Raw genomic sequence first — 17,956 nt, forward strand, 5'->3', positions numbered from 1 at the left:
ATACTTTTTTTTATAAATACTGATACATTTATTTCATGTTTATTACATATTAATATCCAAGACGATATATTTAAAATATTAATCAACGAATATTCAAATATTATTAACTATCAATATCGCGATATTAATATTTATTTATTTCAAAAAATAATCTCAAGGCATTCGTGTATTCTGTATGTGTGTATATAAACACTAAAGAATATTTCTCTCGATCGTGATTGGAATAAATTCAATTACTTTAATAGATCATAGAAATAAATTATAAATTGCAATCACGTTTGCGTTTATTCTTTACTTTCTTCTCTCTCTCTCTCTCTTTCTCTCTCTGTTTTACAAGCACCCTTTTTTCTATATTACAGTCACATGCCGCAAGGCATTTACTCAAAGTCTTAAATGAATACTGCTGGAATTGGAGAGATTCGTTAAATATATATACACACACACACACACACATATATATACATATATATATGTATAAAAGTACACACCTGAAGTTTCTGTGCGTTGCAGATAGAATAAAAGATGCAAACAAATATAAGGAAAAAAAATTGCCGTAACATTTTGTCTTCTTTTCGCGTTGATTCTTTACACCAGTTCGATTGATACTGAAGGAAAATCATAGTCGAGTAAAACATTCCAATAACTCTTGTGTTGTTATCTTTCATTTATCTCTGAGAGATAACATTAAATGGACAATTGTAATTGGACTTTCAATAATATCTTCTTATCTTTCTTAATAACTTCAACAATTTAAACGTTTAACTTAGTCAAAGCATTACAAAATATTTAACTCATTCGTATTTAAGTATAAAATATACTACATGTGTACTTGTTTATCTTTATTTAATTAATTTTCTTAATTTATAGTTTCATTTTATGTTAGTTATGAGAAGTTTCATCATATTTTTGATGAGATAATATTTAGAATTTACAAAACGAATGAAGATCTAAAAGAAAGAGAATTTTAAAAATAGATAAGGTAGGTAAGGATTTATTATTTCAACATATTGTATGATAATTTTCTATTATAATATAAAGTAGGTGTTTAAAATAAAATGTCACAAAGTTTTATCTGGAGAAAATACTGTAATTTAGAAATATTATTTTATTCAGAAAAGAGTTACATTTAATTTTAAAGAGAAAGTATTATATAGATTACACTATTTATTGTATTATATTTTATTCAGCGAATATTTTCAAAGTTAAACTTTTCGTTTTTTAATGGAAACCTACATTTTTTATCATGGAAAAATTTTTCTACTAAAGAAAACCAATAATTTTTGCATGAAACATTTTTTCATTCCAAATTCGAGACAAAAATTGGATTTTAGATAGTAACGTAATTGTTCATTATTTAAAATCATAGTTTAGTCGGAACTTTAATTGTTCATTAATATTCTTATCATTTATAGTCAATTGTGCGAATTTATCAGCACAGTATATTTTACAATATATTTGCACAAAATAATTGTGCGAATAAATTTGTAATTCGTATTAGATAAATTATTGAAACGATTGATTATTTTATACATTTTTGTTATCTTTTAAGTTACTATACGTTTAAACGTTAATGTAATTTCCTATGGTTTTTATTATTTTCCTTTCTTTCACGTTTGAAAATAACGTCAACCAACGAAAGAATAATTTTTTGTCAAAATGTCAATTTCTAACGCATCAAAAGCGAAACATTCAATTTGTTAGCACACAACGTTTATTACCTTATCCGTAAAGATAAATGGATTTCACTTGCGCTCTTTTTCTTCTTCTTTTTTTTTCCTCCTCATATTTTTTATATTTCTATTTTTTGTTTTTGCTTTTTTATTTATTCTCTCTTTTTTCTTCTTCTATATTTTTATTTTTTATTTCTATCGTCGAACTCTGACGCGTATGAGTATACGTATGTACGTGCGTAGTGCAGAGTTGCAAGTAAAACAGGTAGTTTTGAATGGATAAATGTGGAAAAATGAAACAGAAAAAAACCGAGGAGAGAGTGTGAGAGAAACAGAAGAAAAAATAAATTGCAATAGAAAAAGAATTATCAACGATATTCTTTTTATGAGATAAAAATTGCAATTTTGAAAAGGATTTAAAATCGAAAAGTCTAATCATTAGTTACTTTAATAAAAGAAAATATACATATATATATATAAAGGATAATTAATATATTATCATTAATTTTTTTTCGATAATATACGTATCAGGATTGTGTCAGGACTTATTTATGTGTGATTATGTATATATCACAAAATTATATATATATTAATTTCGTGATTAATTTAATATTTCAATTATTTATATTATAAAATCAATTAATAAAAAAATTTTTAACAACAATTTATTGTCATTCAATCAACTGTCATTATAACCAACCACTGATGTCTGGTATGACGTCAATTAGGTAAAAGAGTTTATTTCACTTTGAGCTACGATTTTTGCGAATGGAAATGAAATTAAAAACAAAAAATACCAATGCACGAGAAAGTGGCGTTACTACGAACCATAATATTTTTTTTCCAAGAGTAGAAAATATAGTTATCACTTTGGGAATGAGAAAAATATCGGCATGCGAATATATTGGAAATCCAAATTGAATATTGTAGTTTCGTAAAATAATTCACCGAGTTTACGGAGAAGGGGGAGGGGTGAGAAATTGAAAAAGAATTTTTCTGCTTCGTAATATCGTTTTAGTTTGTGTGTGTGTATGCATGTGTTTTTTGTTTATTTGTTTGTTTGCTTTCTATATTACGATCGATATATGAAGTACGTATACCATTTATTCTTATTCACATCGGATGCACAATTAAGTGTAGTATAGTATAGTAAATACAATTATAACAATAGTATTATTTATTTATCACGACGTAGTAAATTCGATTAAAAAATATATATTTTGTAACAACGGAAGTTTCTAAATATTCGTTTTGTACTTTTTTTTCTTTTTTTTAATATTAAACGGAGTAATTTATAAATATTTTTCTATGCTTTTAGGAAGAACGATTTTCCGTGAGAAAAAAAATGTTACTTCGTAACTTGGCTTTTCTCCATTGAACGAGAAAAGGAAGGAAGGAAGGAAGGAAGAGGCGGAAAGACAAGAAGTACAAGAAAAAAAAACAAAAAAAAAGAAAAGACAAAAAGAGGAAAAAGTAATGGTGGGGCGGTGGGAGGGAGTGGAGCAAGGGGTAGAAAAAAAAAGTAGTGAGAAAGATAAAAGCAGTTAGACACGCCAAGAGAGGTGGGATCCGCTAGTAACAAACATCGCCATCGTAGTTATCAATTTCCTGTAATCCCGTATTTCCTTGGCATTTCTCGCTGTGTGTACTTTACAGATTGCCTCGTTGAGCCCCCGTGGGAGTTCGGATCTTGCAAACAGGAAAATACTCGAGCTTACCGTCCCATAAAATTTGATAAAGTAAGAAGTCAACTGTGCTGCTGGCCCACTAGAATCGGATGAGAGACAACGAGAAATCTCTGGTATATATATATATTTTTATTTATCTGTGTTTGTGTGTGGGTGGGGGGGATTGTAAATGTGTATGGTCGGTGATTTTTTGAACGTAATCACCAGTTTTTTGTCAATTTCTTATAACAAGTTAAATATATTCATTTAATATATGATTTTAAATTATAAAATGCTTTTTTGCTAGATTTTTACTTGTACTTGCGTGTATACGTTTTTTTGATGTTGCAAATAAAATCGTTTGTTTTGTTTATTTTTTTTTATTTATAGGAAGATAAGTATCCTTGAAATTGAACAAGTTTTTGAAATATGCACCTTGAGTTGCAAAAGTTTTTCATTTCCAATTTCATTGAAATCAATAAAAAAAAAAAATTAGAATTGGAATATTGAATCTCTTGCATCGATCCTTCAAAAAGTTGTTCATACCCGTTTAATTATACTTTCAAACGAAATTACGATTTTTTCTTTATTTTATTTAATTTGTTATAAGAAGTTAAGTACTTAAGTGTATATTCGAGTATATGGAGTTGAAAAGGGTTTGAAAAATATGACACCTTACGCGAGTAAAAGTTTAATTGGCAGTTCGAATCAATTGGAAAAAAAAGAAGTAAAAAAAAACAGATGATGTAATAAAATGTTAGCATTATCGAAGCTTGTAATAAAGTAATCTTGCAAGGATACCTCAAGTTTCTCGTTTCGAAGTACGTACCAAACGATTTGCAAAGTTTTCCCGAAGACTTTCGAAGACAGTTTAAGTTACTTTAAGATTGAAAATCCTTTTCCCTAACGGGTACTTTAGAATTTAAAGCGTCTTTTCGAAGAACCCCTAAAGTTCAAAGGAAAAAGAAACTAGTTAATTTTACATCCTAATACACATACCGATTTTCCTTTTTATATTTACCTGTTAACGAGATCAAATCAATTTCAGTTGGTATTATGAACCCGTTCAGATCGTTTGTCCAATTTAAGAAATAATTTAAATGGTCGGTACGATAAAATACAGGAAAAAGAGAATATCCAATAAAACGGTATAATAAGATCATTTGTCGTTACTAGTCAACATAATCGAGTTTCGTATTTCTAAAGTTCGTTAACACTCTTTGCAAATTTTCTTTGCCGTATCTTTCCCAATCGAATTATTACATCGACTTTTATTTATATTTTTAACATTAAATATGCCAATTTAGTTAACCCTTTGCACTCGAGACCTTTTTCGTTCGGACGAATCATCAACTCGAAACAATTTTTCGTATATTTGCTGAATTTCTTACACAGCTATCCTTCAAATAATTGAACACACAATTTAACGTTTCAAACTTTTATATTATATTTTAACATTTTATATATCTTTATACTTCAAAGAAGGACATTTGTTAAACATTAAGCTCTGTATTGTTTTTTTATGTGATATTTTATAAAACAATCTCCAAGATGCATCTTCGGTTTGTTCAATGTACGAAATAACAGATCATTATATTATATTCTTCCACATACTGGATTCAGAACTTTTCAGCTCCCCTATACGTAATAGACACAGTACATTTCTATTATATATAATTATTATTTACGTATAAATAATAATACAGTCTTTTATATAACAACTTATGTTAGAATGAAATTGTGGTTAACATAATAAGTCCTGCAATCATGCAAAAAGATCTTTCAATCAAAAACATTTGAGTATTGAAGTAATAGATGTTTAGTTTAAGGATTTGTAAGAATTTCCAAGAAGAATTGAAACAAAATTTCTGATGTTTTTCTCGTTTAGATAGATCCAGGATAGAAAAGAAGGAAGATCCATCTTATCAAAAATAACTCGCGAATGGGATTGTATGTGTTCGATGAGAGACACTTCTTTTCGACGTTGAATGATGAATACGTCTCGATACGGTCTCAAGACTGTCGAATCAGAATATCTTGTTATAAATCTGAACGCATTTCAGATGATCTTTCATATGTCTCTACAACTCGATGTAAAGAAGAGTCGAGGAGCTCAGTGGCGGATAAAGCGAAGTGGTAGCCCCTAAGGGTTACCCCTTAGGGGGAATAAAAAAGTAAATTTCGTTCCCTCAAAGTAAAGTTGGAATAAAAAGAAAAGAACAGAATAGAAAAAAAAAAATAAAAAAAGGAAAAAAAAGTTTCCTAATAAAATCTCACGAAATTATATATCGACGAAAAAGTAAATGTAATGAAAAATTTTCATGCCATGATGCGTTTGATTGAATTTATTCAAAAAAAAAAAAAAAAGAAAGAAAAAAGAAAAGAAAAGAAACCGTAAATTAATTTTCCTCGAATTCTGATGATAATAAATTTGAAGACCTCGGGGCCCTTTGGTATTTCGGGGCCCTATGCAGTCGTTAAGTCCGCCACTGACAAAACTCGTTTCTTTTCTACAAAGAAGGAGATTTTATGCTTTATTTTTCTTCCTTCGTTCTCTTTCCTACTTCTTTTTTTATTCTTTCTTCTGAATCTTTTTCTTTCTTTCTTTCCATTCATTCTTGCTTTCTTTCTTTCTTTCCTTCCTTCCTTCCTTCCTTCCTTCCCTCTTTCGTTTCTACTCTCAATCTCCGTTCGAAGGAAAAGGAGTCACGTCTGGTTCGACCTTCTCGCTTCAACGGTTAAAACCTTTTCCCTTTTTTCATCGAAACGATTCAAGAGGAACATGGTTCATCGAGATTTCTTCGACGCAGGATATTAAAAGTAGATTACTATCGAGATCTCGAGATTTATTTTTCTGATTTCTAACGACACTTCTTCATTCCAAGGAAATTTTACCTTTTAAATATTACGTATTAAATGCAACCATATATGAGATTTTATTTAATCAATACTTCATACTTATTTCATTTGTTTTATTCTTTATGCGAATCGATAGACTATTACATTTTTATTATGAATTTTTTATTAAAGAATATATGAAATATATATATCAATACGATAAAATCTGATCATTTTTAACAATTATCATGAATAAATTTACATTTTTTCTTATACGAAGATCCAATTATAAATACATTTTAATTAAATTTTAAAACACATAAAATTTTCTTATTATCTTTATCTTCTTTATTTCTTATTATCTTAATATCTTTATTATCTCTCGATTTTCTTTAATGAAATATATTATTTGCATAAGATTAATGTACGTATGTAACAACGATTGAATTGCAATCGAAATAATTAGTCTTGAAAAATACATACGTCACACGAAATATAATATATTCGATAGAAAGAAAAGGTAAAGCGAAATTCTCGTGATAAATCGTAATAAAATGTATTACCAGGGAATGTTCGGTTAGCAATAATAATTGGTGCTTTCTCTCGAATCGTTACAAAAGACCACGGCAAACTCGATAGAATGTAATTTTCACAAATGAGCAAAACGTTGATGCTAGTTAACATAAATCATGTTAATCTTTTTTTTTTCCCGATTTCACGTTCTTTAATTATACCTTTTGAACGATATTGTTTTACACGGTCAATAAATTTTAAATCGGTCAAGTGTTTCTCTACTCGATACAGAAACAAATGATTAACTTTGAAAGAAAAAATAAAAGAAATATTATCGAAATAAAATCATATTAATCCTATTAGGAATAAAATCAAGTATTAAATTGTTCATTTTAAAATTACATACGAGTAAATATCATTTTTTATTAATACCAATCAATAAAGTCAAACGTAATGCTTTACGTATATATAATGCTTACGTAATAAAGTTAAAATGTAATTAAATATTACCAATAACGTGATTAATAATTTCTAATCAAATTGATACTAGATTTATACGTACATATATATATATATACGCGTGAGAAGTAAATTTCATCCGCGATAATTTGAAAGATATAATATAATATATATCTCATGATAATAATGAACAATAAAAAAAGTAATAATAATATTTAAAATAATGCAACAAATTGACTATCAAATTATAATAGATTTCCAAATGTAAATTCTAAGATTATCAAAACTATTTTGATTTGAACGTTTCCTAAGTAAATTATACAAGATACACAGTAGTACGTACTATTGTAGATTATTTAACTGAATACGTAATAACTATCGTCAATGGTAATCGACATTGGCGTAATAATTATGCCGTGCCCTGACTAATAATACTCCGAAAGCATAGCCAGAGCCCCACCTATTACTGCTTTATAGCTTATTGTTAGCCATGCTAATGTGTTCCTTTATACAACTGGCTTAACAGTAAGACCCTCCATCCTGTTCTACTTCGACCCTTTCGTTTCTTTACAGAAAATAAATTAAGTGAAAAAAAAATGAACCAGGTCTTACCTTACCTACTCCCCCCCCCAACCCAACCCACCCATCCACCTACTTCTCTCAGTTTTACCTTTTAACGAGAAAACAAAAGAAAATTCGGAGGAGAGGTAGAGGGGGAGAAAAAAAAATTAGAACTCGGTTCGATTTCGATCCTTCTCTCTCTCTCTCTCTCTCTCTCTTCCTCTATTTCGGTGTTTCTTTCACTCTCGGTATCTAGTTTATTCCGTCGAAATCTCATTTACCGTTTACACTTTTTATCGGAGTAGTATAGAACGAAGAGAACATTAAACTTACCGTCCGGAAGTTTTAATTGCCCCGACGATTTCTGCACCGGCTGCCAGGCAGCGGCTACCTTTTAGAGCAAGGACAAACTATTCTGTAATTAAGATTTTTACGACGTCCACCTCCTCCCTCCCTCCACCCCAAACCTAATCTCGTCGCCATCGGCTATCGTTAATAATCTGCACGCAATGCGCCCTGTCTTTATACTAAACTGTTACATGTTTTTTTTTTCTTCCTCTCGCTCTCTTAGTTTGTTCGTTCGTTTGTTTGTTTGCTTGATTGTTTTTCTTTTCTTTTCTTTTCGTTGTTGGTTTTTTTTACTTCGGAGAAAGAAAGTAAAAACATTTTTCAAGGTAGCTAACAATTATTGATCATATTTTGAAGTTATACTTCTTTTGGCGCGTTGGGGAAAATGTAATGGGGAGTAATTTTGTTCCGAGCGTCTGGAAAAACGACACCATGAAGTTTGTCGGTATTTACGACGCGCGGCAAAGCGATTTCAAGTATACGGCATGAAGTTATCTTTCTTTTCTTCTTCCCCTTTTTTTCTCAAGCGGGTCACCCATCCAAATACTAATCGTACTCAGCGCTACTTTACTTAAATAATCGAGCAGGAATTAGTGCTATCACAGCGCCATGGCCGTTAACGCATAAAGTAATTCGATATACCTCTCTTATATTTAGTGTGGACTGATATCTATATTTTGATATTTTCTTTTTCTTTTTTTTATTCTTTCTTATATATATATATATATATATATAATAATTATTTTTTTTTTAAGTTATTTTTGAGATTATTGAGGTTATATTCGTTTTGGTACGGCAAAGAAGTATAACTTCTTACGTGCGTACATAAGTACACACACCAGTTTTTTTTACTCGTATTATTTATTATTACTTCGTGAAAAATATTTCATTTATCTTTCGGGCACGAATTTTTCTCATGACTTCGAGACACGATATCCCCCCTTTTTAACTGGATGCAACGAGAATGCAGTTATTATAAATCGTTCATACAATTTATTTATATTGATAAATATTTATTTTTTTTTTTACTTTGCGTTATCGATTTTTCGTGGGATTTTTTAAAATGGAAGATTTGTTTGAAAGAAAATTAGGAGGATTTTTGATATCGTTTTGGTGAAGTTTGGTTAAGGGGGGTTCGGTACGGGTTCAAGGGGAACGGGTAAAGATCAAGAAGTGTATGTTGGTAATCCCCAAAGCCACCCCTATACGACGATTTGTTTCACTTTGCGCTTGACTTCCTCCACTCTTATCCCAATTCCGATTTTCCTTCACTGTTCGCTTAATCTTAGCGACTCAAGATGGATCTTACCATCAGTTTACCTTTTTCTTCCCTCTTTTATTTCTTTCTTTCTTCTTTTTTTCTACTTCTTCTTTTTCTTCTTCTTTCTTAGGAGTTGTTTTCCATGATGTAATTAACTAAAATGCAGCTTTTAGTAAAATAATATTTTTATTACGAGTTGTTGGTGCAGTTGATTATAAAATAATCGATCTAACGTCAAAATTAAATGATCGATTATGATTTATTAAAATAATAACACCGGGTTAGGGTTTTTCCATAATTTTATAATCAACTTTATTCATTTCAATATTTATTATTTAGAATGTACTTTTTTCTCTTTTTTTCGTTTAATTATTTTCTAATAAAAATATTCGATTGGTCGATTATGTTTAAAAAAAATCTGTTTGTATTTTATATTTATATGAACAACATAGTGTCTAGTATTTTAAATCAACAAATTTATATATTATTGCATTGTACAATAAATAAATAATATTTCAGTTTAAAGTATAGAACACTAAAGAAATTTTGAGGAAGAAACTAATCGACACCTTTCGTCAGACTGAAGAAACGAATAATGTTTACGAGTTGCACATTCTTGAAAAAAAAACATTCTTGAACAAAATGAATTTAAATCAATATAATCGAAATAATATTACGCTTATACTCCGATAACGTAATAGTACATAAAAAATAATTTGAATAAACGAATGTTAAAAAGTATAAAATTATTAATCGTTCTTTTCGTTCTTTTCACAATATTTTGAGAAAAAATAAAATGATTGTTGACTTGCAACATGACGTCAGTTGGTATTATCTGCATACAACGTCTGCATGCTTTAAATAACAGAGAGGAAAAAAAAAGTTTTGTAGTTTCCTTGTATTTTTTGTTTTTCTTCACTTATCGATCATTCTCACGTCGGCTTCAATTTTCTCGGTTTTGTATCATCCCTATGATACTAAAATTTCTGTTTCCACAAACGAGAATGGCGTTCTATTTCGATTAACCCATTTTTCGTACGTGAAATAACAGTAAGAGTAACAATGGAAATTAAATCCATTTGTAATTACTAGCAGTGATTCATATTACATTTACATCATGTAATTATTAATAGTGCTAGGAAGTTAATTGGTTTTTTATTTGATGAAATTATTATTGTTATTTGAAGAAACATAAATTTAGTTCAGTATTTATAATAACAACGATTCGAATTAATTCATTCAACAATACACTAATATTTTTTCTACTCTAACAGAATATCTAATATAAAATAATATAAAAAAAAAAAAATAATTAGAATTATGATAACTGGAAAACTATCGCTTTTAATATAATAATAATTTCTATGGTATAATAAATATGATCATTTTATTGGATGTATATCAAAACGAAATTGTAGTATCATAATCTGATATAAAAATATACATTTATCGTATCAATAAAATAATTAATAAAAATGACATATAACTTTCTCGAAACGTATGGAAGTCTTAATTAAAAATTATACGAATTTCCGTCTACTTAAAAAAAAAAGTAAAAGAAGATTAATTTTTTAAGGGTCTTCTTAAAAAAAAAGAAAAAAAAAGTAATAAGATCGTCTCGAGTTCTCTGAGAAATCATATCCAGGTTGATGAGTCTATAATTGAGGAGGCACAGTTTAAACGTTTCAAATGTATTTTAAAAAGTAAAAGGAAATATGTGTTAGGAGAGAGAAACTAATAATTCATTCCCATATTTCTATAAACGTTGTGGGTTATATAACGATTCGAAAAGCAATTAAATTAGTTCAGTTATTTTCCATCGTGGAAGTGTAGGTACTTACTTTACCTCAATGATTTCTATTTCGTAAAAAAAATGAGACATAGAGAGAGAGAGAGAGAGAGAGAGAGAGAAGAGTTAAAAATTGTTACAGTTAATAACTTTGCAAAGTTTTCTGAAGAATTATTTGTAATTTTTTCTTTTATTTTTGTACCTTGTAATTAAAATTTTCGGACAAACTCTCATTTCGTAGTGAAAATCATAAAAAAATATGATATAAAAGTTCCTTTAAGTTCGAAATTACACTTTTCTAAAAGAAAAAAATTTAATAACATGCACAAATTAATAAAGAATTTGCATACAACGTAATAAACGTGTTATTTTTCAAATGATTAAATCTTTTTCCAAATATTAATAGCTCTCTCTATATATTAGCAAATTATTTTTTCTGGCTTTTGATATCAGTTCTGGTTTAACGAAGTTGTGCTTTTAATTTATTCTTTAATAATATTAAACACAACCATTTCTTTTAATCAATATAATAATTTTTCTCGTGTACTAAGGAACGATACTTAAAAAGTATTAAGCTTAGGCGAAATTCGCTGTGAATACAAAACATTTATAATTTTCTTCAATTTCTACTCAATGCTGAAAACAAAAAGAATATTAAACAAATTTACTCGAACCAATTGTCTTTGATTAATTCAATTTATTATTAAATTGAAAATATAAAATTTCTTTAATATTTTTTAAAATCATACAAATATTAGTAAAAACGTGAAAAATTTAAGAAAAATGTTGGTAAAACGAATACCTTTGAACTTGCTACAGAAGGATTATTTAAACGTTGTTTATTTCAAGAGGGAAAGAGAGAGTAAAATAAAAAAAAATTCTCATCGTGCGTGGCTTTTTATTAGACGTTTAAACAGGAACAACAAAATGAACCAGCGGAGAATGTACTTTCTAGATAGAAAATTAGAACATGGCAATAGCTGACAACGCGGATGGTAAAGCGCGTACGAGAGAATATTACAGGGTCGAAGCATTGTATCCAAATGCAATTAAGTGCCTTTCATTGACTCCCTTGTGTAGGCCGATTTACGCAATGACTCTCTATACCTCGTTAATCAGTCGAATCTCTGAATGAGCTTCGAACCTCATAGTGGCTTTGTATTCAGTCACCGATTAAACCATTAGAACGATTTGAAGTTTCTATTCAAGCTAATACCAATCTATATTTGTATATGTATATACAATTCTATTAAATATTTTATTATTTTTATTAATATATATATATAACATATACATATTTTTTTTTAATTTTTATTCATTCGATCAATTTTTGTCTATACAATTGTAATTGATAAATATATTTATTTTAATTTACACGTACGTGTGAATAATTCTGTTTTTTTCTGTTGTATTTTTATTTAGGAATCGGATTGTTTCAAAAGTTACATGTCGATATTTTATTATAATTACCCCGATGATTATTTATAATATTAATTAAAAATATTTAAATAAATAGGAAGCAGTTTTCGTATTATCTTATCAAAAATTTCTAATTCTGATTTTCGTTTTCATCCGATAAATATAATATTTATAACATAAAAAATACAACGAATATATTACTATCTACTAGAGAAAAAAATATTTTATTTGAAAAATTTTACACCCGAATTCGGTGAATTTTGTTATAAAACAACTAAAAAATTATTTTTAATAGCCTAACCAACAATATTTCCTTGTACTCTTATTCCTTTTTATTTTTAATAATGGCAGATATTGAATAAAAAAATAATTAATGGATAGAAAATAAATAATTTAAACGGCAGTGTGTGAACATTTATCGTTTGATCGGAGTTCAGTTGTCGGAGAGAGAGGGTGGAAGGGAGGGTGGGTAGGGGTGAGGGGAAAAAAAAGCATTTCATCGTTTGAAAGCGTCGATAGAATGAGCGCGCATTTACTCGCTTCACTGGCATACGTAGATGTATATCCGGGGAGTGTGGTATTTGATTGTCACGAATACGTGACAATCAAATAGTCATATCTGTTAAACTCATGCGTTATTCAAGTGGTTCGTTGTTGCACAAATGGAATAGTATACCTTGTCAAAACACTACGCGTTGTGTCGACAAAACTGTATCACCATTTTCGAGTTTCCGCACGTTGCTCGTCGATCCTGAATTTTGTCGCGAAGAGCGAGAATGGGCAATGATATCAAACGAAATCAAAACTTTGTCATGCGTTAGAGTTTAATAATAAATTATTTCGTATATATATATATAGAGAGAGAGAGAGATAATGATCTGTTATTTCGTACATTGTCCGGATTATGGGTTTATAGGTCAAATAAAATGACCGGTCCATTTAATCGACGAAAAATCGAACTGATTTTCACTTGAACTGATTTCATCATCGTATTCCATGTTTATTGGGGTTCGTAACTTTGAAAATAATATTCCTGATGCCGTTTAACTGTCGAGTTTATAAAAATGCATGTAAATGATGTATTTAATATTTTTCTTATGGACCCATGTATTGTTGATGGCATTTATGAAACGGTATTCGTTATCTTTCGAATTATCGTGTTAACCGAGTGTGATATCGAATGCAAAGGGTTAATAATAATTATGATCAAAGCTTTGGAATCTTATGAGTGTTTCTTACATTAAATAACATAGGAAACTCGGTTAATTGTTTTCCTAGACACAAAGAGTTAATTAGATAATAAGCTACGTAGGGAGAAGATGATAACAAATTTGTGGTAAATTTCGATAGTCTCTCGCAGGTCTTTGAGATCACTAAAGGTTTCGTTTCATCGTGACGAAGTCTTTTTAACGTCACTTCAAACATACACACTTATATGCTTACATACACACACGCATACTTACACACATATACACATATACTTATACATAATGAGAGACGCATACAAAAGCCTTTCTGGTACCTTTGATGTTTTTGCAGAGTGGCAGAAAACGAGGGCACTTAAGTATCTCATCGATCGTTCGAAGAGGTGAATATTATAGTAGACGGTGAGGTTAACGGTGAGAAAATAAACAGAACGACGTGTCTTTGCTTTTTTATTGAACATTCGCTTAATAACAAAAATGTCTACTTACTTTCTCTCTTGTGTGCGTGTCTCTTTTCTATATTCTTTTTTATTTTTTATATTTTTGTTTTCTTTTATACACTCATTCTTATATACCTATAATATTTGTTTTCTTTTTAAATCTACTTTCATTTGTTCATTATTAATTTAACGAATAACAATTTATCCTATTATGTGGGATTTTAATTCATTTAATGAATTTCTTTTGAACAATGCGTATACAGAACAACTGAGATTGAAGTAGTAACGTTTCTTTGGTAATAGAAATTTGGAATGAAATGGGAATGAAATAAGCATCTAAGATATCGTAGAATATATGTAATGACATTAAATAGAATATTTTCTAATGGTATTTCTCATATTCATGATCGTTTCCATCACTGTTGTATACGTGAGCGTAAAATCCATTTTTTCCTGCATGATACTTGACGGTTCTAATATTGCCACCCGGTTCCTTCACGATGTATTCTCCAATTACTTCTTTACCTGTATTAATAAACAAAATATTGTTAGTATTATTTCATTCTCATAGATATAAATCAAATTTTTGTTAAGTGAATTGTTATGAGTTTTCAAAAATTTGATAACTTGATTTATACTCAAATAAATTTCATTTTAGTACTTAATTTATATATATGCACATGTATTTATTCTTTGATGAATGCAATTTAATACTATTCCCATATACATACAAGATTATTGTATCATATCGAAAAATGTGATTCCAATTAAACCAAATTATTTTTGGAGTAAAATTTGATATCATTTTCATAGACATAGATAAAGATATATCCAACTGAAAGTGAAGATAAAGTTTTCATGGTCTTAAAAATATTAGATAACATGCTTTGATCATACAAATTTCATTACTCTAGTTAATCATCCAGGATTATCGTAATAAACTAAGAAATGTGATTAGTACTTTACCTATACATACGCACATGCACTTCTTCTATGATTAGATTAGTCTAATATTATTCTCCTAGACATAGATAGACATTTATGTAGGTTAAGATGCAGTAGAGCTTGTTTTAAAAGACTTTGATAACTTGCCTTGCTAGAACTAATTTCATTCGTCTGGTTTAATCATCAAGTAATATAATAACATAACAAACAACGTAATACCAACACTGTTATATATTTACTAGCTTAAATCTATCTGTTTCTTTGATAAGTTCAATCTTGTAATCATTCTCATGAATATAGATAAAGATTAATGTAGATTAAGATAAAGTTCTAGATTTAAAATACTTTCATAACTTGTTTTATTTTAACAAATTTCATTTGTCAAGTTTAATGATCAAGTATCATGGTAATATACTATGAATTCCTTTAGTTATACCTATATACTATGTATATATCTCTGTGTCTGGTCTTTGACGAACGCAATGGAATCCTCAAATTCGTCCATCATTCTGGTGTCTCTTTGTACAGACCAAGTTCTAACTAAGCATACTTGGATTAACGTGTCTCTTTGAAAACGAAGATCCTGTCGAGCTTATAATTACTTCTCTCACATAATATTACGTTCTTGTTAAGTCTATTAAAGTGGCTGCGGGTCTAACTTAACAACGATGCTACAAACGAAATAGAGAACATCAAACAGATATTCTAGAACTGTATTAAGCTCTCAAAGTGAACGGTTTACATTTTGTTACAAATTTTCTTTCCAATTGTTGTTTTTAATTAAAAAGGTAAACACGCATGCATGCACGGACATGTGTGTGTATGTGTGTGTGTGTGTGTGCGCGCGTATGTGCTGATTAAAATTTGCAAGCTTACGGTTAAAAAGCCATTCATTTAATTAGTTCGATCGTCTTTTATCGAGATATGAAAATGTTGCATAGTAAAAAGAGAAAAAAACAAAGGAAAAAAAATGAAGAAGAGTAACGTAGTTATACCTTTAGAAATAAAGTCGTGAAATAATTCGATTGAATGAATATCTCGTGAAATAATTGGTAATGATGTGATGCAACCTAATGAATGACAGGGAAAAGAAAAGTTCAAACTCGAGAGATTCATATTCATGAGGTATCCTTTGATTAAGAACCCAATTAGCGTGTATGGGGGTTAAGGTATTACAAAATTTTAATCACGTAGTACTTTGATAAACCATATACATTTTTCTTTCTCTTTGTTTTTATCCTTTTTGTATTATAAAATTGATTTATGCGAACATACTTTGCGAGTTGTTGCGAGTGAAAATGATATTACAAATTGAAGTTGTCTCGATGAGATCGAAAAAACATTGATTAAACTTTTTATATTCATCATTTTTCAGATTACACGCAGTAAAGCTTTTTAATAATTTAGTTTGTTCTATGGTGTCCATGTATAGGGGAAAAAACTTTCGTGAGATAATAGACAAAACCAAAAACTAATAGAAATGACATTAATTTTTCGACAGTGTTTGATGAAAACGAAAGAAAAAAATGGGATTCTTGTTTTTGTTCTTACCATTCCGGTGTTCCTTTTGTCCATGGTAATCACCGGTATGATGGTCCTCGACACCATAAGAGAATTCGTAGTGAGGATGTGCTACGTAATCGTGATCGTGATGACCATGTTTGTCCTTCCACGTCACTTCATGACTATCACCAATGACTGGACCGTGAAAATGTTGAAAGGAATGTGCATGACCAGCGGATTTTGCGTTCCTCGGTATCACCGTGCAGAGGATTAATATGATCCCGAGTAACTAGTTGTGTTAACATACATAACGTCAAAGTTAACGCCAGAACTTGTCAGTTATTTATTATATATTCATTCATTTATTTATTTTACTTAGAAAATATTATATTTTAATGCAACATTTTTCAACCCTACGAGCAGTCACCGAATATTATTGTGCTTCGTTAAAAATTGTTCAAATAATATAAGATACAAATTTCGATAAAACGAAATTAATGTAAATTCAAAAACAAACTAATAAATGTAATCTTAGATGTTAATATCGTTCTAAAGATAGTATTATAATAAAAATTACGATATTGAAAAATAATTGGAACAAATGTAACAGTCAGTGCTGCTGCTGCAAAAAAAAAAAAGATTAACAAATACTAATCTTTAACGTTAGATTGATACCACCAAAAAAAAAAGAAACAAACAAACATCGTTCCATAAAATATCACCATTTTTGTGCACTAACTTTGAAAGCCACCATTCTAACAACCAAAAATCGATAACAATAACTCCAATCGGGGTATCCCGAGATCGTTAGAAATAAGAATGACCGTTAGAATATCTCGTTGCCTTTTATAGGTATAGTTTTGAAGTTGACATAAGATCCGTTCCTTTTTGGATATCTGGGAGACTTTGATTGAATATTCTCCCACCAATCAATCCATTTCCCGTTTTTAGAACCACCAAGTTAACAACAATAACAACCACATTGCAAAACACAATTATTCAAGAGAAAATAAAAAAAATAAAAAAGAATCGTCAATGATGTTGCTCGCTCGAGCGTAAATTAGCCAATCGAAGATTAACCGAGTTGAATTGTTTGTTCATTAGAGTGAAAAGTATGATAGAAGGAGATCGAATGATCCAAGAAAAACGTTTCTAACTCTTTTTCGGCAATGTTATTGAACCGAAAAAGCCACACTGTGGCGATGGTATAGTAACTTCGATAACTCGCGTCACGCACGGTGAACTTATTCCATCGCTGGTTGGTTGTTACGAATGATCGATTTTCTTTCTCGTTAAAGAAAAAAGTCTTTTGTCATCGTCGATCCTGCTCCTGCTCAA

The 17,956-nt window shown here is 29.3% G+C and overlaps 1 protein-coding gene across 1 annotated transcript; it reads right to left on the minus strand.

Annotated features, from left to right (window-relative positions):
* Positions 1-14,552: 14,552 nt before the first annotated feature.
* Positions 14,553-17,372, minus strand: LOC122523236 (cuticle protein 7-like). The gene is made up of 3 exons (XM_043644895.1): positions 17,358-17,372; positions 16,667-16,907; positions 14,553-14,695 (listed from the first exon to the last, which is right to left on the minus strand). The coding sequence occupies exons 1-3, from the start codon at positions 17,370-17,372 to the stop codon at positions 14,553-14,555; spliced, it is 399 nt and encodes a 132-aa protein (XP_043500830.1).
* Positions 17,373-17,956: the final 584 nt, after the last annotated feature.

Source organism: Polistes fuscatus, unplaced genomic scaffold, assembly GCF_010416935.1.
Source record: "Polistes fuscatus isolate 324 unplaced genomic scaffold, CU_Pfus_HIC Scaffold6, whole genome shotgun sequence".
NCBI lineage: Eukaryota > Metazoa > Arthropoda > Insecta > Hymenoptera > Vespidae > Polistes > Polistes fuscatus.